Source organism: Podarcis pityusensis, assembly GCF_964106645.2.
Source record: "Podarcis pityusensis genome assembly, chromosome: 14".
NCBI classification, from domain to species: Eukaryota; Metazoa; Chordata; class Lepidosauria; order Squamata; family Lacertidae; genus Podarcis; species Podarcis pityusensis.
This window is the reverse complement of record NC_138039.1, coordinates 16685854-16707149: the sequence shown is the minus strand read 5'-3', so window position 1 is coordinate 16707149 and position 21296 is coordinate 16685854. Positions and strand designations below refer to the sequence as shown.

At 40.7% G+C, this 21296-nt stretch overlaps 2 protein-coding genes across 3 annotated transcripts in view; one reads left to right on the top strand and one right to left on the bottom strand.

The window, feature by feature from the left end:
• The window catches only part of TMEM204 (transmembrane protein 204), a 31382-nt gene extending 16325 nt beyond the window's left edge, over positions 1 to 15057 (top strand). The window contains exon 3 of the mRNA XM_080982064.1: positions 11999 to 15057. Within this exon, the coding sequence (XP_080838190.1) occupies positions 11999 to 12243 (245 nt within the window). The 3' untranslated portion in view covers positions 12244 to 15057. The remainder of the gene's footprint in view (positions 1 to 11998) is intronic.
• IFT140 (intraflagellar transport 140) overlaps positions 1 to 21296 on the bottom strand; it is a 78414-nt gene that overhangs the window by 35885 nt on the left and 21233 nt on the right. For both annotated transcript variants that reach the window (XM_080981917.1, XM_080981918.1), the window contains exons 16-18: positions 19182 to 19332; positions 18143 to 18274; positions 15456 to 15649 (exon numbers count right to left, since the gene is read on the bottom strand). In XM_080981917.1, coding sequence (XP_080838043.1) covers positions 15456 to 15649; positions 18143 to 18274; positions 19182 to 19332 — 477 coding nt within the window. The remainder of the gene's footprint in view (positions 1 to 15455; positions 15650 to 18142; positions 18275 to 19181; positions 19333 to 21296) is intronic.

The following is a 21296-nucleotide window of genomic DNA, read 5'->3' as shown; positions in this document are numbered from 1 at the left end:
AATATACATCATAATTTATTGATTGTTTTGATTTGAAAGTCGCTTTATTTGGTCCATTCCAAACTGATTTACAACCAACTAAACAAATAAGACACCCAACAGCATAACTGAAAAAAGAGAAGCCGCAAAACCAAAATTAAACCTTCCCCAAGGGCCAAACTGATACTCAGTTACAGCCCAAGTTCAACTTATGCTGAAATAACAGCATCTTGATTTGGTGGCAGGCAGGCAGGGAAATGACTAGATATTACAAGGCAAACAATTCCAGAAAGTGAGTACCACCACCAAGAAGACCCTGTTCTGTGTAGCTATCTGCCATATTATTATTATTATTAGTCTTCAAACTGTTAGCCACCTTATACATGGCCGCCTCTAGGCAACTTCTCAACTATCTTAACCAGCAGCAGGATACAGAGAAGAGCGCACAATGAAGATTTAAGTCTGAAAGTTCGTAGGGGAGAAGGCAGTCCTTAAATATACTCAGGTCCTCAAAACCAGCACTTTGAGCTGGTGTCAGAAAATGCTTGGCAGCCAGTGATGATGATACTATTCATTTTTCTGTGATCAAAATGGTGACTGCTTGTAAATTATATGGGTCAGTATGCTTAACACAATGGTGCACAGAAGACAAGGCAGTGGCAGAGAAAGGTGAGGGCCAGGAGACACCATAAACTGTATACAGGAAGCACAGGACAGCAAGGGATAGATCCAAAACCCAAAATTCCACCCCTGAGGTTTAGGATACATTTGAACAGTGGTTCTGTGCAAGCCGCCTACTATTCTGGATAAGTTAAACGGCTTGGAAACCTTTCAGCTATTCTCCAACCTCAACCCCCACACTCCCTTTAAAAGCAGCCTGGAGCTCTCTTCCCCATTGCTCCATCCTCCTGCTGTCCAAACTATCCTCCTCCTTTTTTTTCCATGAAAAGGAAATGCATTCTGGCCCTGTTTAGATTTGTTGTTTCATTGACAAACAGTACAGAGGACAGCCGTGTGCCTTTCTTCTATCAAGGCTGCTAATTTTAGATTAGGCTGCTTTCCCCCTCTGTGCTACAGTCTGTTTTAAACACAGTCAGAGAGAGACTGAAGGGCGCCAGGATATCCCGGCACAGGAGAAGGAAATGCCTGCTGTTACCTGTTATGCAAGCTGAACCTTGAAATCCTCAGTACTGGGAGGGAAAAGGAGAGAGAGAGAGAAGCCAGAATCAGAATGTTCAATGCAGTGCTGCTAAGACAGACTCAAACAAGCACTGCAATTTTGATTCTTGAGCTCAAGGTGTGAAAAGCACAGTTTGGCAGCCAATAGAGTTGGGAATATCAAACTGCACTACTCCAATGCCTCTGTTTTGCAAAGATGATGCAATTTGTCCCATGAGAGGATGGAAAGAGGAGGAACATAATGCCTGCCATCAGATGCACCAATCTCCACTAGATGGGCTTCTATATTATCTACCTATTCATGCTGCTTAAAAGTAAATAAATGTTCCCATTCAGGAAGAAACTGATTTTGTTATTTATAACAATAGCAGAAAGAAGATGAAAGCTACAAGTAGAAAAACGGTAAAATAGTAATAAAAAAGATTTTCCACAATAGTCTTGTAATAAGTTACATGAAACACTTTTAAAAGTCTCATTAGCTTAACATAAGCCTGCACGGAAAATAAATTCTTCTAGACATTCAGACGATTTGGCTGACAATTGTTGGTGCAGAACACATTTGGATACAGAGCAAAGGAGGGATGAAACCTCTGGTATGTACATCTCAAATTCGGCCTCTTGGCATTCATTCTCTCTGTTCAGATGGGACAGATGTTGGAGGGTTAGTTTGTTTGTACAGTGGCCATATGCAGAATACAGTTCCCTGACTGAACAGAGGAAAAACTAATGTGTTCCTTATGCTGGTTAGATTAAATGGATTTTAACAAAAGCTTTAATTGTTAAGTTAAATAACCAGAACTAACACTTCTGGGTTAGCATATTAGCTTGCTCTTGATCTAAGGGAAGCAATATAAGGCCCACAGTCATGTCTGGCCCACACTGTCCAATGTACCATACACCATGATGTACAACAGACAAGCATATGTGCTGCCTTGGTCTGCAACTTCTATTTCTATTTTGACAGGGGATGGCTGTCTGAAATAGCATGCAGTCTAAAAGGCAAACAGTGTAAAGAACTTCTGAGAAAGAAGTATTTATGAAGGCTTCAATATTATTCACAGCATTAGCTTATATTTGTTATTGGACACCAAGCTGGTATTTCATGGAACTCGCCCCACTGATTCTTCAATATTTTCAGTCATAATCTCTAGCTTGGAGGGCCAACAATTTGCATATGAAAAACTGGAGTAATAATTCGGAAGACCCTTTGTGAATTAGCTATTCCCTGCTCTCCATGCTTTAGCCTTTTCTTTTTATTCCACTCTATGGTAATTTTGATGGATGCCATTCAGGGAGGAGTGACAGAGAGGGAGTGTGATTATTCCTCAGGGGCACCTATATTATGCATTATATAAAGTAATCACAAAAATATTCTTAAATGTTATTGCTTTTGCCATTTAAACTTAAATATGTTGTTGTTTAGTCGTTTAGTCGTGTCCGACTCTTCGTGACCCCATGGACCAGAGCACGCCAGGCACTCCTGTCTTCAAACTTAAATATATCAAAGTGTAATCCTTTGATTTACTTTGACTCTTGTTTGCATCCACCAACTTCTCCATCCACCTCCAAATCATGAAACAGTACCCATGGGCTGGAGATAAGAGGAATATCTGGATAGGGGAAGTGCTGTAGTTCAGTAATAGAGGAGTCTTGGACATCTCATGAGAGACTGCTGCCTGAAATCCTGGAGCTCTGCTGCCAATATACTGAGTTAGATGACCAAACTGTATTCTGGAACATAGGAAGCTATTTCTACTTCCCATTCATTCAGCTTGCCCTCTTCCATACTAGCCCTGTCAAAAATTCTATGAAAACCTTGATTGTGAAAGCATACTACAGTGGAACCTCGTGTTATGGACGGGATCCATTTCGGAGGCCGATGCGTAACACGGAACTGACACAAGCCGAAGTGCCGCGTCTGCGCACATGCGCGGCACAATTTAGCACTTCTGCGCATGCGGCGAAACCCAGAAGTAACCTGATCTGGTACTTCTGGGTTGCCGTGGGACGCAACACAAAAACACATAACCTGAAGTGGACACAACATGAGGTATGACTATATACATAAAAATAAATATGTACATTTATTCTGAAGGCAGAATTAGGGCAAGTTTTATGGATGAACACACAAATGGTAGGTCTTCTCTGATAGATTGTGTCCTTATTGATGCCACACTGAATGGGAAGAGAAGCAGGGTACACTCTCATAAAAGGCTTGAGAAAAATGCTGGCATAAAGCAGTAATCTCAAAGCTTCTTCAGACACAGCACCAACACTGAACTACAATTTGAAACACGGGGACCCACTTTTTAAAAACAAAACTAAAAAAACCCCACCATGCATGTTACCAACTTCTTGTTTCTTTCTTTAGGGTGACCAGATGCATCCTGTACCCTTTAGTACTTGTACAGAAGAGAGAACTTTGGAAGGCGTTGCATGTCACGCAGGTGTGTGCCTGCTAAAATTCTTTTATACACAACTATTAAAAGATACAGGAGGCTTCAACTCTGGTCACCCGTCTTTAAGGAACCAAACCAAAAATAAAGGATGGAATTGTGTCAATGCCGCTGCAGCGGTACACCTTAGGTCAGGGCATGACCAACAGTGTAGACTACACAAAATCCAAGCCAGTATCTTATTTTCATCCTATCTTCATAGTCTGCAAACCATACAGCAGTTTCCTAATCATCACACTGAAGAGAAGTCACACTTCAGAGAGAGTTGAGTATTTCAGTCATACCTCAAATACCCCAAACATAATAATGACCTTGGCAAGCACACAGACACTTGTCAACACTCACCACACTGAGGCTTACGATGGCTCCTAGCCCTGCATCATTTTTACTTTAGCCACCTGCGTGTGTCCTTGATAGAAGTGCATCCTTTTTTCTTTTTCTTTTTAAAAAAATCTAACAAAATACAACCTTAGGAAGCAGAGAGGAAGGAAAGAGTAGAGGAAGTGGTATTGCTCTGGCGGCTGCACATGGATTCACACACAGTTCCAGAACTGTGCAGCCTCACACCTTACAGGAAAGAATTGTTTGCTTTGGAAAAGCACTGTGGTGAAAATGGAAGCAGTTTTGTGCACAGAGGGTTTTGAGCAAAAGCTCATACATTTTAGAGGCTTTTCTTTATAGAGACAGAATTCTGAATAGCTTCTATGTTCTTCAAGTAGACAAGCTTTGCCTTTTACACTTGTTAATAAGTGAAAAGCCCCTGCAAATTCTGCTATCACGTACAATCAGCTTTGCTTTGTAAAAAATGTTCAGGAAATTTGAAGAAGTCAGCCTCACACCACTCAAATAGTCTCCCATCAGCAAACATCCTTCCAATTCCCTCCCCCCAAGCAGTTTTGCAATTAAATGAAACTTTGAAAAATTAAATGGAAGGGAGGAAGGAGTCGGGGTCATATGTATGCAGAAACACATTTATATCCATAAAAGAGATACACATACAACAACCCCCCCCCACTAGCTGTTTCAATAAACATAAACATATGCATGGTCAGGAGAAAGTAGACCAAGAAAGAAGTTTTTCTCCCTCTCTCAAAATGCACCCCCTACCCTGGTCAGGGTCATTCAGTGAAGATAAATGGTGAGAAATCAAGGAGAGGCAGTGGTTTAGGAACCTCAGCAAGAGAGGGCTGTTGTCTTTATATTCTGCTTGTGGGCTTCCCATACGCATCTAGTTGGCCGCTGTGGAAAGCAGGGTATCAGATTAGATGGGCCACTGGTCTGATCCAGCATGGCACTTCTTATATTTTATATGTGTTTATTGAATAATCAAGCTACAGCGGAAGAAGGCTTCATTATAAAAAATATGTTTTGATGGAAAGAATGACTTAGATGTGTTTTAAGCCAGTAATGTGTACAGAGTCTGAGGTCAAGTGAGGTTTCCATTCCAAAGAGTTTGTATTGAGCAGAGCTAATCATTATATAGCTAGCCAAATAAGTAAGAGTAAGACAATCAATCCTGTGTTGCAAGGAGAAAAGGGATTCTGCTTGAGGCAAGGTTGCCAGGATGGACCTGCTGGCAACATGTATTTATTTCTATTCCACTTTTCTTCCAAGGAGCTCAAGGTGGCATATATTGTTCTCCCCCTCCCTGTTTTACCCTTACAACAATCTGGTGAGGTAGGTGAGACTGGCTCAAGGTCGGACTGCATTAGGATTTGAACCCTGGCCCTCAGGTCCTCATCCAGCACACTGGCTCTCATTATCAATCCTTATGTTATACCATGATATCATTTTATTATTTAACACAAGCACGACTCTGTAGAAACAAATGAAGATAAGCTTTGAAACTGAAGTTGGCTTTCTGCCAGAATGATTCAAACAGGAAGCTCATTATTCTGATCCAAAATGTAAGTTCACAGAGCAACGTTCCCCTTCCTACTTTGCCTGCCCAACCATTGACACCATCCCCTGCAGGATTCTTCTTAACAAATCCATTATCTATTTCCTTTCCCAGTAGAAAGGCACCCTCCACCCCCACTTAATGCTGACTCGTTTTCGCCAATTAACTCTTTTGGAGACACCAAAACACAAAACAAATAACGGACAATTTTTACTGAACAGTGGGACAAAAACTTAGCAGGTTTTGTACACAATAAATATGCACAGATTGATTGGCCACTGTAGGATTTTTTTATAAGTGATTCTGTATTCTTCAAACTTCCCTCCGGCAGACATTTTAGCCTGCTGAGAGTCTTTAGAATAGGTGTTTCAAACAGGTGGTCAGATGCAAAATTGCCAGCTGGATTATTCTTAGGACAGCAGTCATTCAAAAGAAGATGTTGTTTTAGGTGTCTCCCCCTCTAGGTTCTCCCAGCTGCTCCAATGATGTTGTTAGATATGATGCTCAGCAGGAGAAGGATTACATGTAAGCCCAGACCACAGGGGCCAACTTATGAGGAAGTCTGAGGGGGCTACTGACGTTGTGCATGATATCACGTCAGGCAGAGCTAAACGTAGCAGCAATGCGGCTTCAATGGCCGACAGCTCCTCCTCCTGCTGCTGCCACCACCGGCAGGGGACTGCTTCCCACCTCCTTCCCCTCTGTGGCAGGAGAAGGAGAACCTGGCCACTGAATCCGTGCCACGTTTGGCTCCATGCTTTGCCTCCCCTGCCCCCTGATGTTTTGGACAGGTGGGAGTTGGCGCTGTTGGCCCAGACACAGGTCAAGTCCACAATGCTGGTTCAGAAGTGACATCATCAAAGTTTCAGATATAAATTAATTCCTAGAATTCCAGCCTGGAAACTAGATTGTGAAAAAAGGGAGCTTATGGCTACTGCTGGCCTCCATTAATTTATCTAACCCCCTTTTAAAATCATCAAAACTGTTGACTACGATGTCTTATGGAAGTGCATTCCATAAGTTATCATGGCTAATATTTAAATGGGATCTCTGTGTTCAGAGTCACACACTCGCTCTGAATAAGGGGGATTGAGGAGAAATGAGGTAGCTATCACTTTTGTGCTCTCCAGTTGAGCTTCTAGAACCCAATGGATGGCAGCTGTGGGATGGGGAACATGTGACCCTTGAGTTTTTGTTGCTGTCCCATCAGTCACAGCCAGCAGCTCTACCTGTTTCTTAACCTCAATGTTTGTCTAGAACAGTTTTGGCATGCCAAACTGAACCTATATGCATCACTTTAAAATATTCTGGTGACATAAGTAACTTTTAGACCTTCCCCACCTGCCTGGGACTTGCCATGAAATCTGAAGAGAAGAAAAGGGTGGCGTGTCATTCATTCACTGCTGTTCAGAGTTAGAGTTCAAGCAAAGGTCCTGTGAAGGGAAACAGCCTTGCTAACACAAGTGGTTTTATTTTGAGCAACACAAGGAAGTTTAGTAGCTTTCTGTGATGAATAATTAGTCCCTTACATAAAAGATGAAGAACTTGGAGAGTGCTGGCTTACGTTAGGCCAAACTTTAGTGGCTTATATAGCAAGGGTGGGAATGGGCTAGGATGAAAGTGATGGGGGGGGGGACGGGACGACAGAAAAAATGGAAAAAACAGGATTTCCATTAGAGATGGACAATTCTGTTATTTTCTGTTCCATGACAGTTTTCACACTTACATATGCGTCTCACACAAACACATAGGACAGTAATCCACAAACTACAGTCACTTTTATATGGTATACAAAGAAACTGCGGGAGGCAGTGGAAGACAGGAATGCCTGGCGTGCTCTGGTCCATGGGGTCACGAAGATTCGGACACGACTAAACAACTAAACAACAAAACAACAACAAAGAAACTAACAAAAATAATCATTTCTGCCACTGTTTTCCTCTGCTGATAAAACCTGAGACACGTGTTTAACCAAACTCCTGGCGACTGGTGGAAATGTACCCCCCACTCGATCTGTTCACTTGGAGTTGGAACTCTTTTTACAGAATTGTATCTGAGCACTTCATCACATACCTCTGCTTCAACATCTTGAGACATTTGAGGCTCATTTCTTCTGCATTTTATTTCCCCTAATTCCTGCAACACAGCTTTGGTCAGGAAAAGGAGACTGGCCTTTGGCCAGTGGAATAAACACAACCTAGCCCTGTTGCTGCCACACGTTACCTCTGATAACATTTGTACAGCATACTGCTTTTTGAAAAGGCAAACATAGGCCACTTTGCTATCTATATATTTGAAGGTACTCCACTTTGCTTACTGAAGATATAAGTGAAATATAGCTGTGCCTTCACACTATAATACCAATATGCTTGAATTGCTGCATGATTGCTGCATCTCTAGAAATCATTCATCACCAAATTACTTAAAGATCACAGCAAAGATTATGTGTATTTGTTCTACATTTAGATAAAGAAACATAGGGTTGGAGAGGACCAGTAATTCCAGGTTTCAGAGCAAGGCCTATAGAAATCTAGAACCAGTTCTCTAATCCCTGCACCATTATGTCAGTTGACTAGGAGAGAGAAGTACAAAGGTTCATGCCTTCTGATGAATTGCCAATAGGTGGACATTTCTTGAACTAAGGAGTCAGGCAACTATCAAGACTAGCCATTCTCACACATCTTCTCACACATCTCAACCCTGGGCCAAGCCAATATCAGACACCATACCCTCCAACATTTCTTAAGTGAAAATAGAGACATCCCATTTCATATTGATAATTTTACTATTTATAACTCACACATCTTACTGGGTTGCCCCAGTCACTCTGAGCAGCTTCCAACTTATATAAAAATATAATAAAACATTAAACATAAAAACCCCTTCCATTTACAGGATTGCCTTCGGATGGCTCAGGGGTTGGATAACTCCATACCCTCCACCATTTCTCCAACGAAAATAGGGACATTCCTGGATCAAATCAGAAACTGGGATGGCTCCTCTAAATCAAGGACGTCCCTGGAAAATAGGGACATTTGGAGGGTCTGAGACATTGCTGCTGTTCTGGGCTTCTCTTTCTTCTTATTACCTCCTTCAACTCCAGTCATCATTTTAACAAAACTCTCATGTTTTGCTTCAAGTCAGTAGAATCACACACACAAATTGAAGCCAAAATTGTGGCAGCTGAGCTGTAAGTTGTCTGTTATATGACAGCACTTTAAGCAACATCTAGATACCACTAACAGCCAGCCTATGCTTATTCATGCTTTGTCCTTTTTTACAAGTCACTATAATTTTTTAAAAAGCAAACTAGCAAAAATACTATTTTATTGAAATTCTCCAAGTTCTGTGCTTTAATTTGGTTCATATCTTGAGTTAGACTGCATTAAGGCTGCAATCCTATACCCAGTTTCCTGGGAATAAACCAAAAAAACTTAGTGGGACTTATTTCTGAGTGGACATATGTAGGACTGTGCTGCAAGCGCCCTACAATGACATCCCCACAGGGCAGAGTATGTGAAAATGTGAGGAAGGGCTATAGCTCTGAGGCAGAGCATCTCTTTCACATGTAGAAGGTCACAGACTCATTCCCCCAGTAATACTGAGCTAGATGGATTGGATTAGTGGTCTGACTCTGTATAACACAACTTCCTGTGTTCCTATCTTTCCATTTTTAAAGTGCACAGGACAGCACACAAAAATTGTTGTTTCTGCAAGAGCATTTCCAGAAAAACTAGTCTGAGGGAGCAAAAGGCACTGTAAAGGACATTAGATCCAAAGGATTTAACCCATACTATACAGAAACTTAACTGTGAATGAAAGCTGGAGGTGGGTGGGAACCTGCTACTCCTCAGAACCATCCCTTTATTTCTTGCTGGCTATTTACCAAACAAAACCAGAAAGGCTTAAACGATTTTTATAAGGCTGTATAAAAATATAACACAATGGATTTTTTGGAACTTTTGTGAAAGGATAATTTGTACTGGATGGCACTGAAACTCATCAAGTTTGCACATGGAAATCTAGTTCTAGTCATCCCCCCCCCCCCAGCTGTCATATTCAAACCCAAGAATGTCTTGGTCAGCAACTCAATTTACAGGTGGACTAATCTGAGAAGTGAATGAAGGGTGGGGATAAGCTACTACCCCGTTCTCCAAAGTCAAGTGCCACCAAGTCCTAATAACATAATTGCTACATCCTCTAATCAGTTTTCTTGCCTCCAGGGGAGAAGCAGCTGGTATCTTCAGGGTGCTGAATTTAGCTGAAGGGCCTCTAGTTGCTGACCCCTTCAGAAGACTCGCTATAGAAGAAAACAAACCATCAAGTTCCCTTGTAGCCATTTTTTAGGATGCAGTCACATACAATGGTCATATTGTAAGAGATGTGCAAGCAATGCCAGTAATTCACAGAAAGCAGAGAGAAATGGCCTTCTTCATGTCTGACCTGTCCTTGCCCACAAACCTAACGGAAATGGTATCTGCAGATCTTTATGTCTGTTTACGGGCCTTTGTTTATTCTAGTCTCCCTTTGCAAAGGGGCCCTTTTGTCTATGTGAATTCCTTCTGTTATGGTGGTGGTTAAGGAAGTGTTTATGGGAGTAGGGGAAGCTGATTTTTTTCCTATTATGTGAGACACATTTGCCTCTTTGTATATTGTTCTTGTCAGGCTAATTAGATCCATAAATTACTTCCATCAAAAGTTAATAACTAGACCTGTGAGGGTGGAGGAGGGAAAGAGAAACTAGAATGCTGCAGTGAGGTTCATCAAGAAATAGGGCACTGCCTTAAAGGGAAGGAGGTTTTGCGACTGCATACACAACATCTTGGGGTCAGATGTTCTGGGTTCTACTGCTGACCCCATGACAGATTTCCTGCATGGCTAGACAAGTCTCCTCACCTCAGCTTCCTCATCTCTGAAACTATGAATAACCGGATATTTAGGATACATATGAAGCGGGAAGCCACGATGGGATTCTTTGTGTTCATAAAGATCTTCAAGAGCAGTGGGATAATGTGCTGCAGAAAGGCAAAATACTGTTGCGCTTTAAGATTAAATGTTTTCCTACCATTTCACAGGAGATTCCTAGATAAAGGAATTTCCCAGAGGAAAAAAATATTTTCCTTCTTCACAATATCCGTGTTTATATAACTCTTCATTGAAAGCATGTGAATCCTTGTTCATGGCCTCTTGAACTAGTACCACATAGAGCCAACTCCATATGGAAAGCCACTGGTGTGAATGGCTCTTTCTGTGACTCAGACGATTTTTAACTCTGTAAGAACAGTTTCCTAGAGAGGATCAGCTGCACTGACATTGTTTAAATTTATGTGCAACACGAAACACCACAACAGCCTGCACAATCAATCTACTAATTAGAGATGGGTCCACACATCAAAAGAGGTAACTCATACAGGTGACTGTTTGTATTAATTGGACCCAGTACTGTCCATTGGTTTTAAAAACCTGCATAGCTGAGCTTAGAGTTTGAGGACCTTTCTACACGATTGTTTGCCAATATGTATGGGACATCCTGGATATGTGAGTTTTCAACAGGGGAACATCAGATTTTCTGAGTAGCCAAGGCACAGTATTTAGTATGAGTGGGGAAATGCCAGGCTTTGGAGTGCAAAGAAAATCCCGCTGACCTTGCTGCTGATTTCTTATGGCAGTTTTGTACATTTTATTGGTACTTTAAGTGGGGTTCTTATTATTGCCTTTTTTGTATTGCTGTGATGTGGCAACTACTATGCATTCCTGCTGGAAGGAATGGCAGAGTATAAAATGGAAATAAATAAATTAGAGTAATAGCTCAGTTGGTTAGAGTGTGGTGCTGATAATGCAAAGGTTGCAGGTTTGATCCCAATATGGGACAGCTGCATATTCCTGCATCTCAGGGTCCCTTCCAATCCTACAATTCTATGATAAAGGCCACAATTGGTGCTAGCTCAGTAACAGAGGCAAAACTCAGAACACAGCTTTTAAATTTAAAAACAAGATTTCATTTGAAAACCAGTGACCGGTACAGTATGTGCTAAAGGCTCAGAGAAAGCGAAACTGGTTGAATGGATTTCCTTTGTGCATCTAGAAATGCACAGAGTCAAACTGGTTTCCAGTCTCCTTTTCCTACTCATTTATGTAACCTTGGTTCCAAAGTTTTACGTGTCCCTTGGCTTCCTAGAATTAAACAGAAAATTTACATTGAGTGGTATTCAATGCCAAGTTTTACTCAGAGTACACCTATCAAAATTAATGGGCCTAACTTATTCATGCTCACTAATTTCAATGGGTCTACTTGTGATTAAAACATGAGTGATATTTAACTACTCTAGTGCCAAAATCTGGAGATATGTGTTTGTGCATGCACACTTTTGCACACATGAACCACTATCAGATGCACACTACTGGGCAAGATACAAAGTGATTTTTCTAGAATGTCTAGATACATTACTCACATATGGCATTCTATTCTGTACGTTTCTTTCAGGTTTCGTTCTGGTCATTGGGTTGGTGACCTTCTATCGTATTGGACCCTATACCAGCCTGTCCTGGTCTTGCTACCTGAACATTGGGGCTTGTCTTCTGGCCACACTGGCTGCTGCCATTCTCATATGGAACATCCTTCACCGACGGGAGGACTGCATGGCACCCAGAGTCATCGTTATCAGTCGTACCCTGACTGCTCGCTTCCGACGTGGGCTGGAGAATGACTATGTTGAGTCACCATGTTGAGAATATGTGGGTAAAAGGGGCAGACTCTTCAGCGAAGACGACATACAAAATGGACTGCTTTCTATGAAATATGCCATGTAATTTAAACACTGAAGGAAATCACTAAGTTCACTTTTCAATTAAAGAAGCCCAACATTATTACTTGGATGGGCTACATCTATATACATGTGTACATTATACACCACCTCTCCTCTCTGATGTACAGTGTAAAATATTAACAGCTTAACTATCCGGATGGAACTTCAGTCAAAAGTCAGGGATATTAAGGGTGGTGGCTTATGTACCCAAACCCAGGAAATGCATTGCAAAAAAGAGGACAAAATGGGACAGAGATTTAAATAATGTGCACCTGCTAATTTAAATGTACTGTCGCAAATTTAGAAACAATTATTATAATTAAATAGAAACACAATATATTTCACCATGGTGGGGAACAAGATGGTAACCTGTGTGTCTGCGCAAACTGCTGTCCAGGTGCTAACTGTTGATGGACAGCAACTTATAAAGCCCTCCCTGTTTTCTTTCCTTATGGTTCTTTAACTTTAAACCAGGCATGAAGTAGAACGCCCTTCAAATGGAGGATGACTTTAAGCAGAAGACTATAATCTGAGAAGTAGGGCACATGGCCATTCTAGGAAGATTTGAAATGTGGCAGATCTACCCAAGATGAGTTTTGTCGGACTGTGGAAAGGGGGAAAGATAACCCAATATTCCAAGCTTGAAACTTGGTTCAGAGAAAGTTACCCCACAATAAAAAACTTAGCTATGGAAAGTATCCTTTTTTGGATCCAATAACATAAAAGCACATGAAAGAGGAAAGGAAAACTTGTTCCATGTCACATTTTCATCAACATCATTCAATTAATAATGCTTGTGTAACACATACGTTATATTAAAGAGTCAACCATCCATAATGTTAAGTGTGTTCAATCTGGTAGGAACAATTATTTCTATTTCAAAATTTTCAAACCAAAAAGCTACTGACATAATAGAAGAATTTATAAAGAATGTCAGCATTTTTTTTTTAAGGAATGAAAGTTGAAGGTTTCAAGCTTGTCTTCTTTTAAAGCAAATGTTTCAGAAAACTTCACAAGTCATTAAACCGATGATAAAGAAGTACACCCAAAAAACCCAACACCTTGTAATGTGACCCATTTATATAGTTATGTTAATAACCACAGTCCCTCTTCTCATCACCCTAAACAGTTACCCAGTTCAAATTTTACTACTGGGCATTTTCATATTTGGTGCTGATTTGAAAGATTCACTACTGGGTATGTACGATGCCATGTTAAAAATTTATATCAGAGGTGGATTTAAGACAGTGCAACCAGTTCCACCACACTGGACACCAAGCCTAGGGGATGCTGCAGGGCATCACAACTATGGTGTAGTGAATTAAGAATGGAAGGCAAGAGGCAGGGGGGTGCTGAATTTTGGCCTCGCACAGGGCGCCACTGAAAATTTGAAAGACCAAAGTCCACCCCAGTTGAGAGGCAAACTAAAGACGCTATCAGGAGGCGCAGGAGTAGGGTAGAGTTTGAGATGAGTTTACTAGAGATAAAAGTTACTCCTTATTTATCTAATGGGAGTGCAAAAATATTGCCTTCCAACAAGCCTCATAATTCTGTTTGGCATAGCACTGAAATTACTGTAAAACGGCCAGGTCCAAAACACATGGAAGAAAGAAAGGTGGGAAAAGCAGGAAGTGATATGTGTGTCACATAAAACTGAAGATGCTACATTTTTGCTATAGGCATAGCCACTGAGATAGAGAGGTCAGGATGACAGAGCTGTGAACTTATATATTTACTGTCTCTTTCTCAGAGACCTGTGTAGTATATATCTTTAAATCTGTGCTTTGATTTTTGGCGTCACCAACTCATCTTCTCCACTCCACTCCACTCCACTCCACTCCACTCCACTCCACTCCCCACCCCAATTTCATTTTCTTCACAAAGAAAATAATCAAGCTGGCTCTTGAATTTCATTACAATGTAATTTGGATGCCAAATAAGGGAGAAAGCCAAGTTTGTCACTTAAGCCCCAGCACTGCAGGACAAATGTGGACAAATTAGCGCCCATAGCACACATACAGTTATTGAGGAACTATATTTATCAAGTCAACCAATAAAGACTAGAATACCGAGATGATTAGCTTTCGTTTCAAAAATCTATTGAAATACATTTCAATAGATAGTGGTGAAACAGCAAAATGAAGAGACAAATTCATTGCTTTTTCAAAACAATCATGGGTGTAAGCTCACATGTCTGTAGGCTTAATCTGTACATTTAGCAAGTGGAAAACCTATATCAGAGTAAGAATATTAAAAAGTAAGTGCAGAATACACACTAACCATTCTTGTGTGTCTCTAGTACTGTGAAACTTCATACATAAAATTATTCAAGACAATTAAAGTTATAGTTCTGTGGACACTTACCTGAATACACTGGGTCTTGCTGTTGAATAGGACTGTACTGTACCTATACTGTTGTATAGGATTGTACTGTAAATAATGCAAGTTGGAACCATGAAATGAAAATTGTGTGGGAAGGCATCTATGTGTTGAAACAAATTGTCCTTTCCTGCTCTTAATTTCCCACCACACTCCACGGCCAGCCTCCAGAATTTAACACAGACTTGTAAGGCCATCTTCCTAAGACTGCACTGAATGATCACATAATCAAAAACTGGATTTTATTTTAAAATTTGCCTGGCTTGCTTTCTGGAAAAGCTCTGTATGCTAAAAATTAAATGTGCTCTAATTAACTACCTTTAATAAAATAAAATAAAATATTGGAATATTTAAGACATGTTATTTCTGCTAATATTGCAATAGCCATACTATAATAATGTGAAATTAAAAACAAATGGTGGCTCTGTGGCCAGTTCTACTGTTATGTTTTTGAGTCATTGTGTTTGTTGTAGAGGGATAAAGTAGCCAATGTGGTTGCCCTCAAGGGAAAAAAATTCCAAGAACTGACCAAGAGGGTTTATGTTCTGCTATAGGAGCAGACAAAGCATTCCAATGACATATCTCAAACTACCTTTGAAACTTCAGAGTTTGAAAAGGATAATAATTGGGGGCTGCATTACAAGAAATATAAGCCCAAAAGTTCAATGGGCATCTGGATTTACTTACACACCTCTTTGGATCCTAGCCAGCACATACACAAATCTTGTAAAAACCAAACCAAGTTAGTGTCCCTACCTTTTGATGAGCTTGATGGATTTGAAGGCCTCATCCATATCCCCAATGGTGAGATAGAGGCTGAAGTTAAGCATAGCATCACATGTGGCCTTGTCACACTCTTCCAACCCAATGAAGTCGCGCAATGGCCTTCTGGCTACCATTTGATAGAGTGTTACCCCACTAGGCTCTGCCTCATCTTTATCAGCTTCAGGCTGAAAGGAAAACACAAGTCATATGATGAGCAGAATATCATTAGTTTTTCCCATGAAAAGAAATTCCTAAATAATTTTTAAGCCTGTGACAGCAGCTATATTCTTATCCAAAACAGTTCTTAGTTTTTGAACACAGTAAAAGCCTCATATTAGCACTACACTTATTATTTTTTACTAATCTAAAAAAAGTCTTTAAAAGGAGTGCCACATGACAAGAGGGATAAACAAATCCAAAATATTTTCACAATATTTAAGGAGTGCAAATAGCAACTTGCAAACCCAACCACTTTTACTTTCTGAAGATTTCACCCTTTGGGGAAAATTAAGAGTTGAGCTATTTGGAGCAATCTCTGGGACAAGTGACTATTGTACAACAGCAATGTGGAAGCTTTTTAAATGGTCTTCAACACAGTGACTTTGTAATATGAGAATTCTCCCACTTCCATTCATCTTTACAGCTCACAAGATAATGTAAATTCTACACTGTTTTAGAGGCCTTCGGCAGAAAAATGGCTTGTACATATAAATAAATAATGCAGCTTATGCACTGCCAAATATAAATAAATAGATACAAATGAACTGCAGGAGTTAATAGAAGACACAACACAACACATATTGGGAAATCCTATGGTGACTCCAAATGCAACAAAGTAATTGAGAATTCCAGTGGTGCACACTTTGATTTCACCAATAAGTATTCTTCTCTTTTCATCAACTGCCATTAGGTAATGTGTTTACATGGGTGAATCAGGGTATGCATCAACTAGTATCAACAAAAAGGCCATGCCATATTAAATGTCACAACAGATATCACAACATCAGATATGTGGGGGGAAATAGACAGTGAATCTTGAGTTTACTGGGCCATTGCAAGCACTTGTGAGTTGCAATTAAGGGAAGGCACTCGCACATAGACTTGAAGTATTGCATTTTCTCTCATGCCACCCACCTCACTGACATCAAACCTACTTTTCTAAGCCTTCTAGGACTTTGTGCATAATCTTTAAGTAACAGGAACTGAAACAATGAAATCCGGGTGGGGGAGGCAAATTCATTTAATAAAGGCCAGCGAATGATACTTACATAAGGTTTAAAGACAGAGCCTCTCCAAAACAACAACTATTGGCCAGCAGAAATGAAAAAGAAACAGAATGATAGGAGCAGCATTTTATTTAATAAAAAAAAGTATGTAGACAGAGTGAAGAATAAAACAGACAAAGCAGAAATAGTGACAGAAAATGCAATGAAACAGACAATCTGCCTCTGTTACATTGAGAGTATATAAACCTCAGGCATGGCAAGTATCTAAACTGCAGCTATTGAGGTCTTTCTTCTGTAATCTAGATGTGCCGTTTCACCCCAGTTATGTATAAGGAATATGTTATCACAGATATTCTTGCCAAAACAGGATTTAATTTTTCTCCATTTCCAAAATGCCAATGCTCTGGGTCTTGCTCTCAATTGTAATGAAGATGGGGATCAACTGCATATCCAGTATGAGTGGTGCTCTGTGCATCACTCAAAAATGGCAGCATGGCATTGCTCAGTGTCACATCATCACTAAGACTTCCAGTTCAGTGTTAAAAAGGCAAACCAAGAAGATGGGAAGCATGTTGGTGGACTATGAACAGATTATACCATAGGGAATTGGGCTGATCATGCTGCTTTTTTCTGCTACTTCCAGAGTGTCATTCTATGCACATTTGAAGAGCCCCAAATGATAGAACAGTGCAAACAAATCAAATTGCTTGTAATTTCTAGTGATTTCTTATTTGCATTGCTACTTAATTACCTCTGCTGCTGTTGGATGGAAGCTCCAAAGGATTTCATCTGCCCCCCCCACCTACCTACTCTAGGGTCCAGAGAGTGGATATTTATATTGTTGTTCTTCCTGGAGCCTTTATCAGTCACCCCTGAAACCAGGGAGTGGCTAGAAATTCAGACTATCCAACTGTCCAGATGGTGAAATGTCCCACTCCTTGGAGGGGGGGTAACATCCGGTGCTACCTGGCAGCAGTTGGCAGGTAGCACATTTTGAAGTGGAAGAAGCTATCATCTCCTACGGTCAACATGAAACCATAAAGGAGAAGTAGTTGGAACAGCCACCACAGAAACATCAATGACTGCACAGTTAAATTACTGTACTGTCCCTCCACAGCCTTCATTAGTCACCACTGTCTTAACAAAAAAAACCAGGACTTCATGTTTTATGTAACTTTGAACTGGAGGCTGAATTTGCTTGTTTTCCTATTCTCTTCCTATCTCTTTATACTTTTGTATCATGTGTACAAAACTGTAAGGCTGCAAGTGTATTAGATTGTAAGTCTGCTGTAATATTTGTACAGCACCCAGGAAGATATTAGGTGCTTTATAAATAATAACAGGCAAGTCTCAGTTTACCTTAACCTGGTCCAGAGAACAAAATGTTTCCTGCATGGAGATAAGGGGGAAGCTTTCAGGGATCAACTCTTTATAAACTCTTTGACCACTTACCTTTTTGGCAAAATAATAATGTGGCACCTCCATGCCCAAAAGAGACCGGTAGGCTGATGGCAACGGAAAGCGATCATGGAGCAAAAGCCCATGCTCTTCAGTACAGAAGAAGGATACGATCAAAACATCCACCTGGAAGGGGAAATTGAACACTATTTGGGTTTTATGGAGCAATATCCTTTTTACGGTTTGTTTTTATTTTCCATTTTCACTTGGCAGAGTTCTCAGTTAAACAACAGAACACACACCTGCTACGGATGGCCAAGTTACAGGGATCCTCTCTAAACTGATCATAAATTCACCCCACAAATCAGCCTGCACTCCAGAAAGACAGTAACAAAGTGTCCTGTATTTCAGGAACAAACCACCTCTTCACTCAACAGGGGAAGCCCCTGCAAACATTTATGTTGACATAAGCCAACCACTTTGCTGAAGAGGAGCTACAAAAACAAAACAGAGCTATATATTAGACTGCAGAACAGAGGAAGCGGCTTATACCAAGTTAAATCATTAGTGCATCTAGCTCTGTTTATACATGGGATGAGGAACATTATTTCTCCTGAGGGCCACATTCCTTCAGGGGAATTTGCCACAGGCTGAATTTTTGCTGGTGGGAGGGGCTGCAGCTGGCAGTGGGTGGGGCTATAGCCCAAAGTGGGCAAGGCTATCCACAGGCAGCTGTGATCACTCAGAGATAATGGAATTCTACACATGCACAGAGATTATCCCCCTTTTAGACACTCTGCAGGTGAAGAGAAGATGAAAAATACATGAATCCTGGAACTGTGAGGAGACTCCTGGCTGAACCCTTCCTTATTATCAAACCCTGACAATCATTTATGCTAAACAACATGTGAACTGCTACTGTCACAAGATTTCATACAGTCAGCCTTTTTTATTTTAAGTTTCAAGACCTTCAAGAAGGATTCCTCATGGCAACCAACTGAAGCATTCTAGCTAAACCCCTGAGCACAGAGTTAACATCAACAACCAATCCCTACAGTGCAACAAGCCAGAGGAGAATAGGAGAAAGACATACTGAGTTTTCTTCTGATTGCTGATTCTTGTCCAGGGACTGCTGACTTGGGTTCCGATCTGTTTCACACATAAAAAGCCTTGGTTCGCTTTGATCCCAAAAGTGACTAGTAGGAATACGATCACTCAGCTCTGGATATTCAGAGGTGTTTCTCCTACATGGACAACGCAAGTATAAATCCAGACCACAACTACTTGTAAAACACATTCATAATTAGTAATCAAAATATAGGGTGATTTTTTTTGGGGGGGTGAGGTGGGGGGGGGCAAACAAGCAAGAACCAGACGACTGTATATGCTGGATTTGAAACTGTAACAGAATCAGATAGGTGAGCTCCACCTAATGCTACATGTGATAGATGCCATCAAAGTCATATTACATACCCCTTGAGGCTACTACTGACAACTGACAGTTCAGTTAGTTTTATTAAGGTAGAATGTACAGCAAATTTGCAATCTAACAAAAGAACCAGGACACAGAAAGAACTCTTCTCCCCGGCAAATCCCACCCAGCATGTATCATGTACACAGCATCTTGGGCTCCACTGAGAAAATGTGGGATATAAATGCAATAATGAACAAGCAAATATAATGTCTAGGCCCAATTCACAGTTCAAGTCTATTGGATCAGGGGTTCTTGAGCCAGGGATCCCTGAAGCCTGAGCTGGGACCTGCACAATCCATACCCTGAGATTCTGCACCCATTGGGGATCTGAATCAGGAACCCACATCCCCATTTCAACCTGTCAAGGCAGGCAATGTGCTTGGAGAGACTTTTCAGGAAGGAGGTGGCATGCTAGGCTCTATTGCCACTTCTGGAGGAAGGGTGAACTGCTCCTGAAGGCATAAATGGCTTTAGTCCATTCTTAAGACTCAAGGACTGAAAGCTGCTCACCTGCAGCTCTCCATGGTGCTGCAACTAAAAGCCTCCTTTGCCCCATGGGCATCTTTGCTGAGGACAGGACAGCCCGATGCCAACTCATTAAGAGTGCAAGCACTTACAATTAAATGATAGAACCACAGCAATAAATGCATATTCCAGAGGGAGAAAAGAAATAAGCCAACATGTAGGGCCACCTTATTTAATCAACTCTCTCCAGAAACTCATGAGAACATGAGGCCCACCAAATTCCAATTGGGGTTAGTGTGTACAGATGAGAAAGACTGGATGGGAACACACCTCCCCTATAAACACCATGAAAATGATGCTGAATATTGGTAAACAGGAGATCCAGTTTTACAGTGACCCCTGGTGGATGGTTTAAATGTTTATAAACTACATTTCCATTTAAAACCATAATCAAAAGCAGCACTGAAAGCAATTCTAAAATCATAGTGATTAATATAAGAGAAAATAAAAACTAAAATTATAGATAAAGCCAACTATCAGCAACAAAACAAGTGCCAATAAAAACTTGACTAGCTGCAGATTTCTGTGCAGTTTTTTTAAAGAACAGAGTAATGCAGAAACAGGACATAATGATCTTATAGGTGAACATATGTGAAAGTGAAACTGATTCATCCATCCCTACATGGCACTAATATCAAACACTATAGATTGTTGTTCATAGCAGCTTATTCTTGTGTGAGGCAGCTTTAAGCTCCCTCCGCTGGGTGAGTATAGCAGCAGTGCTATAATGCAAAACAATAAGCCAAATAAGGCAGACTCCAAATCCAACTAAATAATTAGGAATTTTGGTGGTTCTAGCTGATGATACTTACGTAAGGTTTATAGACAGATCCTCTCCCAAACAACAACTACTGGCCAGCAGAAATGAAAACAAACAAACAAACGGAATGACAGGAGCAGCAAAAAAAAAAAAAAATTAGGGAGGGAGGGAACCAGTGCACACATTAATACAGGTAAAGTAGAAATAATGACAGAAAATGCAGCATGTCTTGCATGAATGGTACTATGTACACCACCCTAAAAGAATGGTGGCATGGCATTCTTCCTTGCCACATCATTGCTACTTTATCATGGTGCTTCCTGGAGACTTCCAGTTTAGTATTGTGGTGCCAAGCCAAGAGGAAGGGAAGCATGCCAGTGGACTGGGAACAGAATATAATGCACAGAGCTGGGCTGGTGCTGCTGCTTTTTCTTAGAAATATTGTCCCC